We start from the raw sequence: 14,278 nt of genomic DNA, 5'->3' as shown, positions 1-14,278 counted from the left end.
TTTTTTGGTGAAAAATTATATTTTTCTACCGTACATTTAGGGGAATTCATGGTTAATTTCATGGTATTTTTTTCTTTAACAAATTCAAAATTTTGAGTGCATGTCGGATGGGCTGCTTGGGTATCGCGGGTCGCGAGAGTTCCACCGTAGCCGAACGAAGCGTTTATCCCCAGTGCCTCCAGTGCCCAGAGCCCGTGGCTTGCGCAGAGCTACTATTGTGTGGGTTATTTTTTTTTTGTTTTAATTGCGGAAACTTAAACGGAACTGTTGAACTCTTCGATCGCTGGCTAGCGGCAACAACCATTCATCGTCATCAACTGCGGATCCCGCTTAGCTGCAGCAGGTGGCCGGCGTGGGATCGGCTCCGGAGCGCTTGGTAATGTTCAGCCGGGTGAACTCTTCGGCGGTCGTGGGATGAATGCCCACAGTGTTAATCAGCGTATTGATGGTCAGGCCGGACTTAAGGGCGGCCGCGAATCCCTGGATCACCTCACCGGCAACGGGTCCAATGTAGTGGAGTCCATAGACGCGCTGATCGCCATGGCGCTCAGCCACCGCCTTCAGGTAGCAGTAGCGAACGCTCTTTTGGGGGATAAAGAACTCTGTGGGCTTGTAGTACCCGTGGAAAACCTCGATCTCATCGGCACCATACTTCTTTACCGCATCCTCCTCGCTGAGGCCGACGCAGGCATATTCCAGGGGTGTGAATACGGTGGTGGCCACATCCTGGTAGTCCATGCGCTGCTCGGATCCAGCGTACAGCCGGCGAGCCAAGAGACGACCGGCCAGAATGGCAACGGGCGTCAGCTCCGGCTTGCCATAGATAATGTCGCCGACGGCAAAGATGTTCGCCACATTGGTAGCCTCCAATGTGTCCACGGGGATCTTGTCCTTCTGAACTTTAACACCGACCTTGGGCAGGTTTAGATCTTCGATCAGACCCTTGCGACCAATGGCCCACAGCACGGTGTCGTAGAGTTCCTGGCCCTCCTCGCCGGTTTCCACGTTCTGGTACTTAACCAACAGCTTGCCATCGTCCTGCTTCTCCACGGACAGCGGCACGGTCTTGCGCAGGAAGGGAATGCCGCGCTCCTCCATCGAGGAGGCCACCAGCTCGGCCATCTGCTGATCGAAGCCGCGCAGGACAATCGAACGGACCATAACGGTGGGCTCATAGCCGAGGCCCTTGAGGAAGCCGGCGCACTCCAATCCAATGTAACCAGCACCGACGACCAGGGTCTTGCCGGGCTCACGCTCCAGGCTGAACAGATCGTCGCTGGTGATGCCATACTCCACGGCACCGGGGATGCCCGGATAACGTGGTCGTCCGCCCACGGCAATAACAAAGGTCTGGGCGGTGAGTGTGCGTTCGCCGCTCTTCATCTTGGCCACCAAGGTGTGTGTGTCCACAAAGGAGCCCAATCCGTTGATGTACTCCACTTTCCTAGAATCGTAATTATGTTACAGGGATATTTTTCATCGCATTCCAAAGGATTGACTTACTTGTCGCGCAGATCCACACGAGTCACCCAGTTGACAGACTTGATGTGATTCTGCACAGACTGGACAAGCTTGTGCCAGTCCGGCTTGATCTTCTCGTTCACATTCCAGCCGTAGGCGGCTGCCTCATGAACAGCCTCGCCCAGCAGCGAGGCCTGGTGCATCAGCTTCTTGGGTATGCAGCCGACATTCACGCAAGTGCCACCGACGCCCCACTTGGTGCCCAGAGTGGGCGTGGGCTTAACATAGTCCAGGCAGGCAACGCGGGCTCCATTTAGGACTGCCTCTTTGGCGCAGGCCAGGCCAGCTGAGCCGCCGCCAATTACAACCAGGTCGTAATCGTAGGAACCTAAAAAAAATAGGTGGAATTTTAGAGGGGATATAGATGTTTATTAGGCCTATACATATTCCTAAAATAAATGCAATCTCGTCAAGAACCGAATGAATCAACTTGGGTTTCCTCACCCGTTTATTTATTCATTTGCTGTGAATAATTTGTTGATTCATTTTGGAATTGAAAGCATTTTTATCACAGGTTAGCTGGCATTTTTTGGCTACAACGAAGCATCCATAAAACCCTTTAAAACCACAAAAATATCATGATTTTTGCCTCTACCAAATTATCAGCTAATCACTAATCACTTTAAAAATGCCCTTAACCCACTCCTGTCTGCCGCTGGCACCTCGCGCAGGCGTATGTCCAGATAGGCGGAGCGGTATATGCTCCTCCGGTGGCGCGGTTCACCCTCGGTCAGCTGGGAAGCGGGCACAAATTCAAACAGATGCATTGGGATTGAAATTGGAAGCAAGACTGGCGTCCTGCAATCTGCAATCGGTGCCCAGCAATCTTTTCTCCTTTTGGTCCTTGGTGGAAAGGAAGCTTTTCCTAGATGCCAGGCGGCGATAGAGAGCTGCCACATGCCATGCCGCCTTGGCCGCCAGCAAATCAAACTGGGGCAATCATCTGTGACATGACCCCAACGGAGTGACGCCTCCTGAACGCCCCCCAGCTAACGCCCACGCCCTGCCTTTGGTTTGCTTTGGCCCACCGGATTTGCCATGGTTACGCCCTTAAAAGGCAAGGCCTTATCGGCTGGTATCACTCCCACCTAAGCTTTCTGTTTGTTTGTTTAGCTCCTAGATTACTATATGCACAACAATATGTTATAAACAATATCGTCATGCTGCAATTAATTGCTAAATGTTATTACGATGACGGAAGAGGTGGCTGTGACGATGCAATTATCGAAGATGTGTTTGCCCGAACCCCGAGCACCGAGCAGCGATAAGTGGACTGCACACGACAGATATGGTGAAATCATCATCATCATCATGGCCACCACTACCAACCAAAAGGTTCTCGAACATTCCGCAAAGGGTTGTAGGTGGTATCTGTATCGCCCAAGAGCATCTTTGCCTACGAAATTCATACATACTAAGTAATATTCAATATTTTACAAAAAATTACTAATAAATTCTAAATGTATATTGATTTCTTGAATATTTATATTACAAATGCAAACCAAACCAGTTTTCATGAAAGTCAATTAACCATTGATTATCGATTAATTCTAGGCAGATTCTTTCTACAGTTTTCTGCAAATTAAATTGCCTTTAAAGTTAGAATTAGAAAGGGAAGCTACTACTCAACGTCCCAAATCTAGACTTAGCCACCTTTTGTCTGAAAAGCCGTCTTCTTTGCGCCCACAATCAGGGCGCACAGCAAGTGGCTGTATTTGGGGAGCATGATTGATCTTTGGTTGGTATGTGTATGCTAATCTCTCCACCGCCGCTGTATTCCAGTTGGACTTGGTGCGGGGGGTGTGGTGGGCGAACGATTGCCGTTGGGCCGATGACGGTGCAGATGTGGAGTATGTACGAATGCCGGCATATAAAACCCTTGCGAATACGTGCCGCAGATAAGCGGGTCTGTGGTCTTTCACAACTAACGGTTATTGCATAATGCCGGCAGCGGCGAGGTAACAAGAGAAACCCCAAAAACAAAGAAAAACGCACAATTATTGACGCGTAACCCGACTATCGGCGGTCGACCGCCTCCGCGTTGCCAACCCCGACCGATCGTATTGCTGCTATCGATATCGACGCTCACCTCCTTTGTTCCTGATCTGTCGCACCGGCTGGGCGTACATGGCCTGGCGGTCGCAGTGGGGATGCTTGAAGGGCGGCACACCGCTCGCCGCCCCGGAGGTGCTGCCCCGCGACTGTGTGCCGCCATCTTGACGTCCAAGTGCAGCGGAGCTCATGGTTCTCTGATGATGGAGCAGCTGATGTGGAGAGTGAGAATTGTGTTGGAGAATGCCAGAGACGGAGACGGGGCCAGGGCAGAAGTTAGACGTAAAAATCGTCGAGCACTGCCGCACAAACGTGACGGAGCATCTCGAGCTCCACAGGGTGAGCGACATCTTTAGCGGCTCCCTCTCACCCTTGGTTAACTTTCACCTCAATCAGCCCGGGGGGGTAACAATGGCGGTGTTTCGCGAAGAAATTGTGAAAAGAGCGGAGGAACACACAACACAAACGCGTCGATGTCTGGCCGGGAATGCTGCGAAGGCGGTGGGCAGCGGAATGCGCCGATAGACGGCGGTGGCTACGTAACAGAAGCAGCGCAGATGCGAATGCGCGTGGCAAAGCGGAATGCCGATAGCGCAGCTGCGGCAACGGCGGCAGAATCGAAATGAGAAGCAACAGATTATAGAGAAGTTCTGTTAGGCCCATGTGTGCCTTCATTAGCATGCAATTGGAAACGAACGCATTCCAATTAGAAGCGGCCACGGCTGCAGCAACAGTTCCGATTTAGAATTTGAAGCGTTTTTCGAGTTTCGCACGTTTGGCAATGCGCAGTAGTATCGATAACTAGCAGATGGTTGGCAACACTGCCAGCTGTGCCGGCGGCCAGTCAAATGATTTTCCGTTTTTATTTGATACGCCAATAAAGTCGTGTACGGGCCGCCGATAAGCGGACGATCTGGTGAAATCCACGGGAATAGTTGGCCCAACCAGTCACCATAGTTCCTCCGCCGCGAGCGCTTTTTATTGCACCCTCACGACTGGACAACTCATTAGTTGGCCTTAATCTCGAGTGCCAGGCGTAGCGAGGGCCAGAGATTAGATTTCATTCCGCAAGAGATCACATCACAGACGCAGCGACTCGCAGAACAAACGGAAAACATGAACTCCATCTTGATAACGGGCTGCAACCGCGGCCTCGGTCTGGGCCTGGTCAAGGCGCTGGTGGCCCTGCCTCAGCCGCCGCAGCATCTCTTTACAACATGCCGCAGTCGGGCGCAGGCCACGGTAAGCAGGGGGTTAACACCAGTGACCGCTGGACGCGCTAATCGGTGACCGGGCGGCGTGACTCACACCCCGAGAAACTACGCGAACAATCCACAAGAACACAATAACAACTAACTAGCAAAGCTAATCCGGCTTGGGACTTGGAACCCGATTCCGCAAAACGACTACTCACCTTGCACGGGCGCCATTTTCAGTGTCTCCGGGAGTTTGTCCAAGTGGATAAGGCTCAGCGAAAGGATCAGCAACGGATAGTATATGGTGCTGCGACGCGGAAAGAGTCTCTGAGACGACGGTTCGAAGAGAAAACAGTTACTGGTAGTTCCGAACGGAGTGTGTGTGGGCGGTTCGCTTCGACGGCAAAGGCACGAAACGCAGATGGGAAATAAGCGGCGCTAACTTTTTGCAATAGCTTTTGTACGCTTTTCGTCTTTAGTGTGCCCATTCTCGGGGAGCGCCATTGCGGCACGCCAATCGATAGGCAGTGATCGGCTCGGTGCTAGAACTTGCCATCGAATTTCGAAATGTTTTTAAATGGCTTTAATAATTTTCCCCCCACAGGAACTGGAGGATCTGGCCAAGAAGCACGCCAACATCCATATCCTGGAGATTGGTGAGTATTCGATTATCCTTCGTAGAATTTATGAATGAAAAACCGTAAATTGTTGGATCCCCCTTAGATCTGAGGAATTTCGAGGCCTATGACAAGCTGGTTGCTGATATCGAGTGCGTGACCAAGGATCAGGGACTCAATGTGCTCTTCAACAATGCCGGCATTGCGCCCAAGTCCACGCGGATCACGGCTACCCGGTCGCAGGATCTGCTGGATACGCTGCAAACGAACACGGTGGTGCCCATAATGCTGGCCAAGGCCTGCCTGCCGCTGCTGAACAAGGCGGCTAAGCTGAACGCATCCCAGCCGATGGGCGTGGGTCGGGCTGCCGTCATCAACATGTCTTCGATACTGGGCTCCATTCAGCTGAACACGGACGGTGCCATGTACGCGTATCGCACCTCCAAGTCGGCTCTCAATGCGGCCACCAAGTCGATGAGCATCGATTTGTTGCCGCAGCGCATCCTATGCGTCAGCCTGCATCCTGGCTGGGTGCGCACTGACATGGGCGGCAGCAATGCCCCCCTGGATGTGCCCACCAGCACGGGCCAGATTGTGAGGACCATCTGCGATCTGAGCGAGAAGCAGAACGGCAGCTTCCTTAACTTTGATGGCACCCAGTTGCCTTGGTGAAGGGCTCAACCAGTAGCATTTGAACTATCGTGCATTATAATTTCTTGTTTCTTGATTGTTGTTGATTATACCTAACACTTTGTGTGCCTGAAAAGCAGGTTAATAGCTCAAGTGTGAACAAGGGGGGATTACAAATTTCTAGAGACTTCTGGAACGCCTCCAATGATTATATTCCAGGTGAAGTTAAGAGTTCACTTCATCCTTCATTCATTTAAAGTTAAGCGCCTGTCGGGGCTAATATAAAGATAAATCTTGCAGGATTTAGGGGCTCATTTTACCCGGCCCTTTCATTTTATATGGTATTTTAATGCCTTAAGTGGATTTACATAGAAAAATATTGATTTTCTTGCCCCCCGCCCGGAACACAGCAATTTGGAGTGGAGTACCTTAACCTATGGACGTGATAAACACGCAACGTCTTGCCTTGCCTCGCCTCGCCTCGTCTGTCTGCTACTTCTGCCGTGGCGTAACCCTGGCCACAGGCACTCTGGACGGATCGACGCTTATATCCTGCGCCAACGGTGGCAGTCGCATATTGGCCAATCCCGCTCCTGGACCCGCATCTGCTGCTGCACCTGAGCCGCCTTTGGCATCTGGATACGGCATCTGACGTTGGGGCGGCACCATGGCCACTGGTCGGGGTGAGGCTATCTCTGCTGGTGCCGCCACGTAGCCGGGCTGTCCGTCCAGCGGATGGGCCACGCGCTTGCGGAGATCGAGACGTGGGCGTCGGCTGCCCGCGTTGCTGGTGAAAGCGTCTGCCGACACTGGCGGCGGATCATTCCAGCCGGGTGTAAGTGAACCTGCCGATGGGGAACGGGAACGCAAACATGAGATACATCAGGTCTAAGCGTGGAAAGCCATTCAGAACTCACCAGGAAACGCGCCCGACGGCGCTATGTTTTGCCCCGTTGGCGGTGGTGGCGGCGGCGGCAGCGAGGTGTTCTCGAACTGTTGCGGCTGCGGTACGTTCTGCGCTGTCGTCGGTGGCGGTGTCATGCTTCTTTAGGCGGTCCTGTTGCTCCTTTTTCCCGGGTTTTGGTCCCCGATCCTGGCCAGATATTTATTTGGTATCACAATTACTCAGTGCTGCCAGATGCAAATTGGGCTTTCCCCTAAAAAATCTTTACAAAACTTCGTGGCTTCTGGGCACACTAAAACGCTGAAACCCTAATGAACGCGCGGTCTGGTAACGCTAACCCGAAAAAAACCCCGTAATTTTAGGGGAAAAACCCTTGATCAGGAAAAACTGCAATTACTAGAGATGGAGACGTCAAATTTGATTTCCATATCATTTAGCTAAACGTGAAGCACTAGATTAATGTTTCTTGATATTTATTTATGAAATACTAGTAAGCCAGGCGAACTCCGTTACGCCACCTTTGGCAAATTATCCGTTTAATTGAAGTGTAAACCACATTTTTTGTGATGTATTGTGGTTAATGGAATTATCTAAGGACCAAATAGCCCCTGGGATGTTTAAATCACCAAGAACTACAAACTAAGTGGTCCCTATCCGAAAGTCTTTTAGAGACCAACTGAATAGCGGAAAGATGGTTTCAATAAATAGGAAGTTCCGACAATGGAGGAAAGATGAAACTGTCTCGTTGGTGGTATTGCCATAAGGGGTTTTTTCAAGGTAAGCTGATTATCCGCCTTACCAATTTCGGACGGTAGTCCGGGCCTGACGCCCTGGTAGGGATCTGGGGCTCTGAGAGCACAACTGTTGGGACCCTCCAGTGGACAAAACGGATATGGGCAACACCGGGGGCACGGTCTCACCCGCGACGCCTTCGGATAACGAATATTTTCTAGCACTCTATCTCAGGATTCTTGAAATTTGTCCTGAGGTCGATGGCTATGTCGAGGAAGGCTGCTGTTAGGAGCCTGCCACGCTGGTTGGGATCCGCTTAGATGCTGCACACCAGTTGATCTTCGTGTGCCCACGCATTGTCTCAATCGGGCATTTTCCCTTACTACATTTCGTCTCTCCTCGCTTAAGTTCTGTGAATACACTTGTTGCTGGATTGCATGCCTTGTGCGGAGACCGATGTTCACACGTCGTGCTATAGGCATTTTCGACTATAGGCAGAGCGGTTAATTTAACCTCTAATCCACATAATTTACACAGTTCAACTTACCACCCTAAATACAAATGCTGGTTTCCAATTGCACTGATATGAAACGAATAACTTATTTTACTCAAAATTGAACACAATTTCGATTTGTCATAAAATAAACTGAGTAGAGAATTATGGCATACTATGTGTCAGTGTTGGCGCTTTATGCAAAAATGATTTTCCCGCTTTCTGTTGCAATTTTTCCTGAATTTTCTTTACTGCAAAAAATCACAAATTCCGAGACCTTTCCAACGAATGCAAAACCGTGGAAATCGGTTCGTGCGTTCTGGAGTTATTTGATCCCCGCAGAAAACTCGACTTATTTTTATATAATAGATAACCCATAAAAAATAAGTGTTTTTTTGCATTGTTTACATGTACATATACGTAGAATAAGTATTTTTTTCACATCTTCTGAAGGACAAAAAAAGTCCCAGTATTCCGAAAAACTTAATTATTAATTTAAAAATATTACAAAAAATTGGGAAATACATTTTAGAAAATATTTTTTTAAATTGTTCATATCATTAAAATTATCAACAATTTAAGAATATATATTTCTTGAAATTTCTCAACTCAATGTGCAAATTTTTGTAACCTAAAAACGAACACAGAAAAGCTTTTCAAATTGAAAGGAGTGCATTTGTGGCTTTGTTATTACTTCTTTAAAAGTATCATGAAAAGATACCGATAAATATCGATCGAATGTCCTAGAATTATAATATATCAGGTCTTTTACCAAAAGTCATATATGTCACCTTTATTATTATGCATACAAAATATTTATTTGAATATATGTATATCCTTATAAACAATGATTTATTATTTAAATTTATTGCATAATTCTCCTTCGTTTCTTAGACATTTTTGTATACAAAATTACTGTTAACATAAAATTCGGAGACTTGGCGGTCCTGCTAGATGGGTCCAAACTGAAGAAGACCAATTATCCTTGAGACCTCGCGGGCGGATCTGCTTAGGAAGTTCCATTTGACTTTAATGGCGTCAAAAGATATTTCTATTTATTACAAATTTCTGTGATTCCATACCCATACTCCCCGAGCCGTGTGCTCTTTATACGTATTATTATATTATTAATAATATTAGTATTTTTTATAATAGTATGTTTTTAATATTAAGTTAAGTGATGGTTATGCAGAAAATAATTAGTTAAGCTCACAATTTATTGAATGCAAACAATAAAAAGTGATTAAAATGTTTAAATATATTAGTGAGTAGTAGTTGGTAAAATTATAAATATTTTAGGTCCTGTGGAACGAGTCTAAGCTACACTCCTTAGCATAAGTACTTTTACTTGATTATCCTGAAAATTTTATATTTAAGACTTTGTTTTAAATATTTTAAATATATTTTATATATATAAAAGAATGACACACTTTCTTTAAAGAATTTAACATTTTCTTAAATATTAAAATTAAATGTAGGGTCTTGCGATAAATTAAATTAATTTAAATTAATTAATTTGTTTATTAATTATAACATTAAAACAAAAACAAACTAAATTTGTCCAATTGAATGCCCCAAATAATTGAGGAAACACAAGGAAAATGAGTTGGCATACTTGTAGTCGTTGTAATAATTGCATTAGGCCACCTTGTAGGGCTTCCAGGGCAATCGGAGGAGCTGGTATCGGGCACCGGGTTCGGCATGATGACTTAGTTGCTTCTATGGCCTCTTACAATAGCCGCTGTCACACGCACAAGAGTCTTAAGTCTAATCTTGTGCAGTGGCCAGCAGCTGCAATAAGCACCTTTTTATAGAGTCTCGTTGAATCACTGAATCACAGGAAGGATATATTGGGTTTTGGGTTTTAAAATACGGGGTCAACAGTTAGTTGTGGGCTTTGCCGAACTGCTGCTGAAGTGCTAAATAAGTGATGAGGATGCCCCGCGACATATGGTCGAAATTCCAGGCTAGGTTATTCGCGTCGCAGGCGCTTTGGGGGGCCGCGGCACGTTTTTGAATATTATATTAATATGGATCGACGTTGTCGTTTAGCTGGACAGCTGGCTTTTTATTGATTTTCAATTGGAAGTCGCTTTTCTTGGCAAATCGAGAGGCCTTCTCGAGGACGCTAATTAGGTTGGTGAATGGTTTCAATTTCCAGTGATTTGAAATCTGTTTAAAAAGATCTTTCTAAAATCTTGGGGAACGAAACCAAAGAAGTGTCATAATTAGTGGTTTTTATATCTTTTTTTTTTATTATTTTATTTTTTATTTTTTTTTTCGGAATAATTCTAAATCCTTTTAAAACGGATGCCTAGAAGCAGGCAATATTTCTCATATTTCCCTTTTGGTAATTTGTAGAATACATTCAAGAGAGAGATTCAAATGATTTTGAATCTCCTAAAACAAAGGCTGCCTAAAAGTTCTGCAAGTCCTTGGGGTAAATCCCAGAAGAGCTTAATATAGCAATTTTTTCACTTGATTCTAAATCCTTTACAAACTGCTGCACAAAAGTAGGCTATGCTTATTGCATATTCCAAAATAACACGGTGTTTTTATGCTTCTTTTTAAAAAATGGTTTTTAAAATATCTAGAGATTTCTCCTATTATCCTTGGCGCTAGAAAACACTTAACCACCAGTAAAAAAAATGAATTTGTGTGTTTTTCACGATTTTATCCTGTGTGCACTTAAAAAAATAATTGTTTTCATTTTATTTGATATATTTTTTAATTCGCTTTCTCTTTTGTTGTTTGTAGTTTATAGTTTTTTGTTTTATTTTTTAGTTTCTTTTCTAGTTCTGTAGATCCTGGCACCTGCTGCTGGTTGTCGTCCAATTAACGGCATTTAACTGAGACATTGTTCTGTCAGGCGTTCACCTTTTATAGTGCCAGGTGAGAGACGTTGACGTTGCCGTCGACGTTGACAGCGGCAGCGGCGTTGCATCCCTCTTGTATTTAACTTGTTTAAGTTTTCGATATGCCTGTGTGTATGTGCCGTGTGTATAGCGTGTGTGTGTGTGTGGTGTGTGCGCCTGTAAAACCCAAGCCGAGCGCGAAGACTTAGATGTGTGTGCGTGGCGCGGTGTGCGTTTGTGTGTAATATTATTAAGGGGCATTAGTGTGTGTCCCCCGAAACGCTGCCTACTTTTCAGGCTTTTGTCGCGCGACTCTTCTTCGATCGGAAATCGGAAAGCAAGCATATATCGCACATATAGCACCGAAAAGAGAGCCAGACATTGAGGCAGGTTTCCCAAAAGGTGCTTGACCAGCACCCCCCGGGGGAATGGGATGGAAATATGATCTGCAACTGCCCACAATCACTGGGCCCAAAGGAGTCCCATCCAGCTGCAGTGTTCATCCCCATTTTGCGCGGGGTGTTGAAAAATTAAATAACATTTTGACCAAGGGGGAGAGAACGGGGCCGTGGCACTTCTATGGCATCCCCGGGGCCGGGGCATGGGGGCAGCTTGGAATGCTTGGCTGGTCAGCGCCCGTACAAGAGTGCACACCAAACTGGACCTGGTCCGAGTTTGGCCCACTGTGTGTGTCTGTGTGTGTGTGGGGAATCTCAACAAAGGTAATGGCGAGTGAGCGGGGCTTAGCTTAGTATCAAGTGACAGATAGTCTGCGGCAAGGAGGCCAGGCCTGGACAGAGCGGCGATCAGTCGCCGAGGAGAGCCCTGGCCTCCTGCTTGCCTTTTTTCTTGTTTTCTTGGGAAACCATAATTTCCGACAGCATTTGCCGGTGCTTTTCCGGCTTTCCGCCTTTCCGATTTTCAGCTTTTCAGCTTTTCACAACTGTCGTTGTCGTCGTCGTTGGCGGCGCCCGTTAGTATGCAATGCGAAATTATAATTGGTCAGCGATTAAAAATATAAATTTAAATTTTAAATAAGCTAAAATCAAATTTGTGAGCTTGAATACCTATAATAGTTGTTAAGATATATGTGTAGTAATTAATATGCTTAATAAATAATTATATATATATTATTTAAGGCAAGAAAATAACTTTTTCAAGAACAGAGTATAAATATATTTTATGTATTGGTTATTCTTTCAATAAAAGAAACGTAAAAATATTTAAAATTAAAATAAAATTATTGTTTAAGTAAATAACATACAATTATAAATTTTAATCATAAGAGTGATTCTCTTTTTACTATAAAATATATAAATGCTTGTAAAATGTTAAAATATTTTTAGATGAAAGAAATAAATATAATTAAAATAATAAAAATTACAAAATAATAAATGTTATTATTATAAGTAAATACATTTTGTTGCAAGCCCCGAAATTAGTTAGCAATTCATCTTTTATAGGAAATTCCTATAGAATGGCTATAAATATTTATAATATAATACAATTGTATAATAATATAAATAATAAATATAATAATTATAATAAATATACATTAATAACACATACAAAACAATAAAATATTTTATTATTTAAAGTAAATTAATCATTCAGCATGACCAAAACGAATCAGTAACTCATATAATTAATATATTTTTTAATTAAAGAAACGAATATATACAAATCAAAGCTAATATAATATATATCAAATAAAAATAATATTAATTATTATTATTATTTAATTTGAATTATAATTATAATATTAATTAAGTAAAAAGTGCAAAAGATCCATAAAACTGGTTTAGAATTCTTAGATATTATAAATATTCCTATTACTTATAATACTTTCAAAATGGAAAGGAATTACTCAGAAGCCGTTCCCATACTAAAAAAACCTTGATGTTGGTCCTAGGGCAATAAAATATCCCAAAGTCTTAGGCATAAAATAATTAATTAAGCCCCATATATTCCTGAAATCAGGCTAGTTCCTTTATAATGAATTTTATAAAGGAATGAATATTTTTAAATAATTATTAAAAAATTACAACAAATAAATAGAAGCAAATTGCTAACAGCCCTGAAAAAGTTAGCCTGACTTTAATTTTAATATTTAATTACAAATAAATTAATTAAAAAAACAAGGAGAACAAGAACTAGAAAAAATTAAGAGGAAAAACCAGAGATAACTAGCCTTAGTAGACTTTTGAACTTATTCAAAATAAGTTGCAGTGTAAATGATTGCATTTTAATTTAATAACAACTTTTTTAAGCAATATTCAAATGGTTTAAATCACGGAACCTGGGTTTCTATTTCAAAATTATTGCAAACGCGTCTTTGGGGGCGCTGCATCGATGTTGATTTCAATCAATATTCATGAAATAACGTTGTAATTAAATGGGCACACACACACACATCGAGTCCTGCCGGAGGTCCTGTGTGCGCGTCACACGTGTCCTTTGCAGCGAGGAGCAGCGACCTTCGTGCCACGTCACAGTGCTCCAAGATAATCGAGAGCGGAAAGAAATGTGCGAAGAGTCCTTGCCCAGCCAAAGGCGAGCAGCGAGGGGAAAGTGCAAATGTGGAAAATGCGGGAAGTCGGGAACGGAAAAATGACAAGGGGAAAAGGGTAAAGGGAAAGGGCTTCTATAAATAGAAAATTAAAAAAAAAAAAAAAAAAAAAAACTAGGACACACTGCCATTTAAGTCGTTGTAGCCGATAATATTTTTAATTAAAATTAAAGTAATTAATAAAATAATATATATATTTCCAATAAATGTAAAACAAGATAAATCTAATTTAAGTTACACCTAAAAGTATACAATATTTTAGTGCCTCCAGTTTACTTTGCTGCATACTTTTAAGCTGCATTATCAATCGAATTCAAATCTCTTGCTTTTATGTTGACTAATTTTTAAACAGATCCCGTCTTAGTTCCCTTTCCCTTTCATATGATTTTCCCAATTTCATTCGATTTTCGGTTATTTTTTTGAACTGTATTTTGCCTGTTTTCCTTTCGCTTTCACTTTCATCTCGTCGGCATCTTCGTTTCATCTTCGGCCTCCTCGGGCCGCTCGGCACTGGGTTACTGGGTCTGCACATCGCAGAGACTATGACGTCAGCAGTGGCGGCGGCGGGTAAATGGCCTCTGCAGGCTCATCGCCGTCGTCACATGTTGCTATATCTCTCTATATAAACCAGCCACCACCTCCGCCCCGGCCAGGAGCCGCCCTTTCCGTGTTCCGCCACAGGGTCAACAATATTTGGGCTGCCCCTGAA

At 44.1% G+C, this 14,278-nt stretch overlaps 3 protein-coding genes and 1 long non-coding RNA gene across 5 annotated transcripts; 1 reads left to right on the top strand and 3 right to left on the bottom strand.

Moving 5' to 3' along the window:
- Nucleotides 1-64: 64 nt before the first annotated feature.
- Nucleotides 65-5,211, bottom strand: Trxr1 (Thioredoxin reductase 1). 2 transcript variants are annotated; one of them, XM_017179295.3, is made up of 3 exons: nucleotides 4,988-5,211; nucleotides 1,504-1,849; nucleotides 65-1,444 (listed from the first exon to the last, which is right to left on the bottom strand). In XM_017179295.3, exons 1-3 carry the CDS (start codon nucleotides 5,001-5,003, stop codon nucleotides 331-333), a joined length of 1,476 nt encoding a protein of 491 aa, XP_017034784.1. In that variant the 5' UTR covers nucleotides 5,004-5,211; the 3' UTR covers nucleotides 65-330. The 2 variants fall into 2 exon arrangements, with proteins under 2 accessions (XP_017034784.1, XP_017034782.1); XM_017179293.3 differs by lacking the exon at nucleotides 4,988-5,211 and adding an exon at nucleotides 3,611-3,923.
- Nucleotides 4,296-6,161, top strand: sni (SDR family oxidoreductase sniffer). Its single transcript, XM_017179296.2, has 3 exons — nucleotides 4,296-4,815; nucleotides 5,374-5,425; nucleotides 5,493-6,161. The coding sequence occupies exons 1-3, from the start codon at nucleotides 4,690-4,692 to the stop codon at nucleotides 6,056-6,058; spliced, it is 744 nt and encodes a 247-aa protein (XP_017034785.1). The 5' UTR covers nucleotides 4,296-4,689; the 3' UTR covers nucleotides 6,059-6,161.
- A 149-nt stretch (nucleotides 6,162-6,310) lies between these two features.
- Nucleotides 6,311-7,155, bottom strand: LOC108083495 (steroid receptor RNA activator 1). The gene is made up of 2 exons (XM_017179297.3): nucleotides 6,934-7,155; nucleotides 6,311-6,861 (listed from the first exon to the last, which is right to left on the bottom strand). Exons 1-2 carry the CDS (start codon nucleotides 7,055-7,057, stop codon nucleotides 6,509-6,511), a joined length of 477 nt encoding a protein of 158 aa, XP_017034786.1. The 5' UTR covers nucleotides 7,058-7,155; the 3' UTR covers nucleotides 6,311-6,508.
- Nucleotides 7,156-7,888: 733 nt separating this feature from the next.
- On the bottom strand, nucleotides 7,889-8,414 carry LOC138929254 (uncharacterized). The gene is made up of 2 exons (XR_011445667.1): nucleotides 8,200-8,414; nucleotides 7,889-8,140 (listed from the first exon to the last, which is right to left on the bottom strand). It is a non-coding gene; the product is annotated as an uncharacterized lncRNA (long non-coding RNA).
- Between the last annotated feature and the right edge of the window lie 5,864 nt (nucleotides 8,415-14,278).

Source organism: Drosophila kikkawai, chromosome X, assembly GCF_030179895.1.
Source record: "Drosophila kikkawai strain 14028-0561.14 chromosome X, DkikHiC1v2, whole genome shotgun sequence".
Classification (NCBI taxonomy): Eukaryota; Metazoa; Arthropoda; class Insecta; order Diptera; family Drosophilidae; genus Drosophila; species Drosophila kikkawai.
Note: the sequence above shows the minus strand (reverse complement) of the source record. Positions and strands in the feature narration are given on the sequence as shown.

What these genes read in the sequence shown, in the direction of transcription:
- Trxr1 (XM_017179293.3), bottom strand. Translation starts at nt 3,923, where the DNA reads ATGTCGCTCACCCTGTGGAGCTCGAGATGCTCCGTCACGTTTGTGCGG. An exon ending in ACAGATCAGGAACAAAGGAG is followed by an intron (nt 1,850 to 3,610) that starts GTGAGCGTCGAT and finishes TATTTTTTTTAG; the next exon opens with GTTCCTACGATTACGACCTG. An exon ending in CGTGTGGATCTGCGCGACAA is followed by an intron (nt 1,445 to 1,503) that starts GTAAGTCAATCC and finishes TTACGATTCTAG; the next exon opens with GAAAGTGGAGTACATCAACG.
- sni (XM_017179296.2), top strand. Translation starts at nt 4,690, where the DNA reads ATGAACTCCATCTTGATAACGGGCTGCAACCGCGGCCTCGGTCTGGGC. An exon ending in GCAGTCGGGCGCAGGCCACG is followed by an intron (nt 4,816 to 5,373) that starts GTAAGCAGGGGG and finishes TTCCCCCCACAG; the next exon opens with GAACTGGAGGATCTGGCCAA. An exon ending in CATCCATATCCTGGAGATTG is followed by an intron (nt 5,426 to 5,492) that starts GTGAGTATTCGA and finishes GATCCCCCTTAG; the next exon opens with ATCTGAGGAATTTCGAGGCC.
- LOC108083495 (XM_017179297.3), bottom strand. Translation starts at nt 7,057, where the DNA reads ATGACACCGCCACCGACGACAGCGCAGAACGTACCGCAGCCGCAACAG. An exon ending in GCCGTCGGGCGCGTTTCCTG is followed by an intron (nt 6,862 to 6,933) that starts GTGAGTTCTGAA and finishes CCCCATCGGCAG; the next exon opens with GTTCACTTACACCCGGCTGG.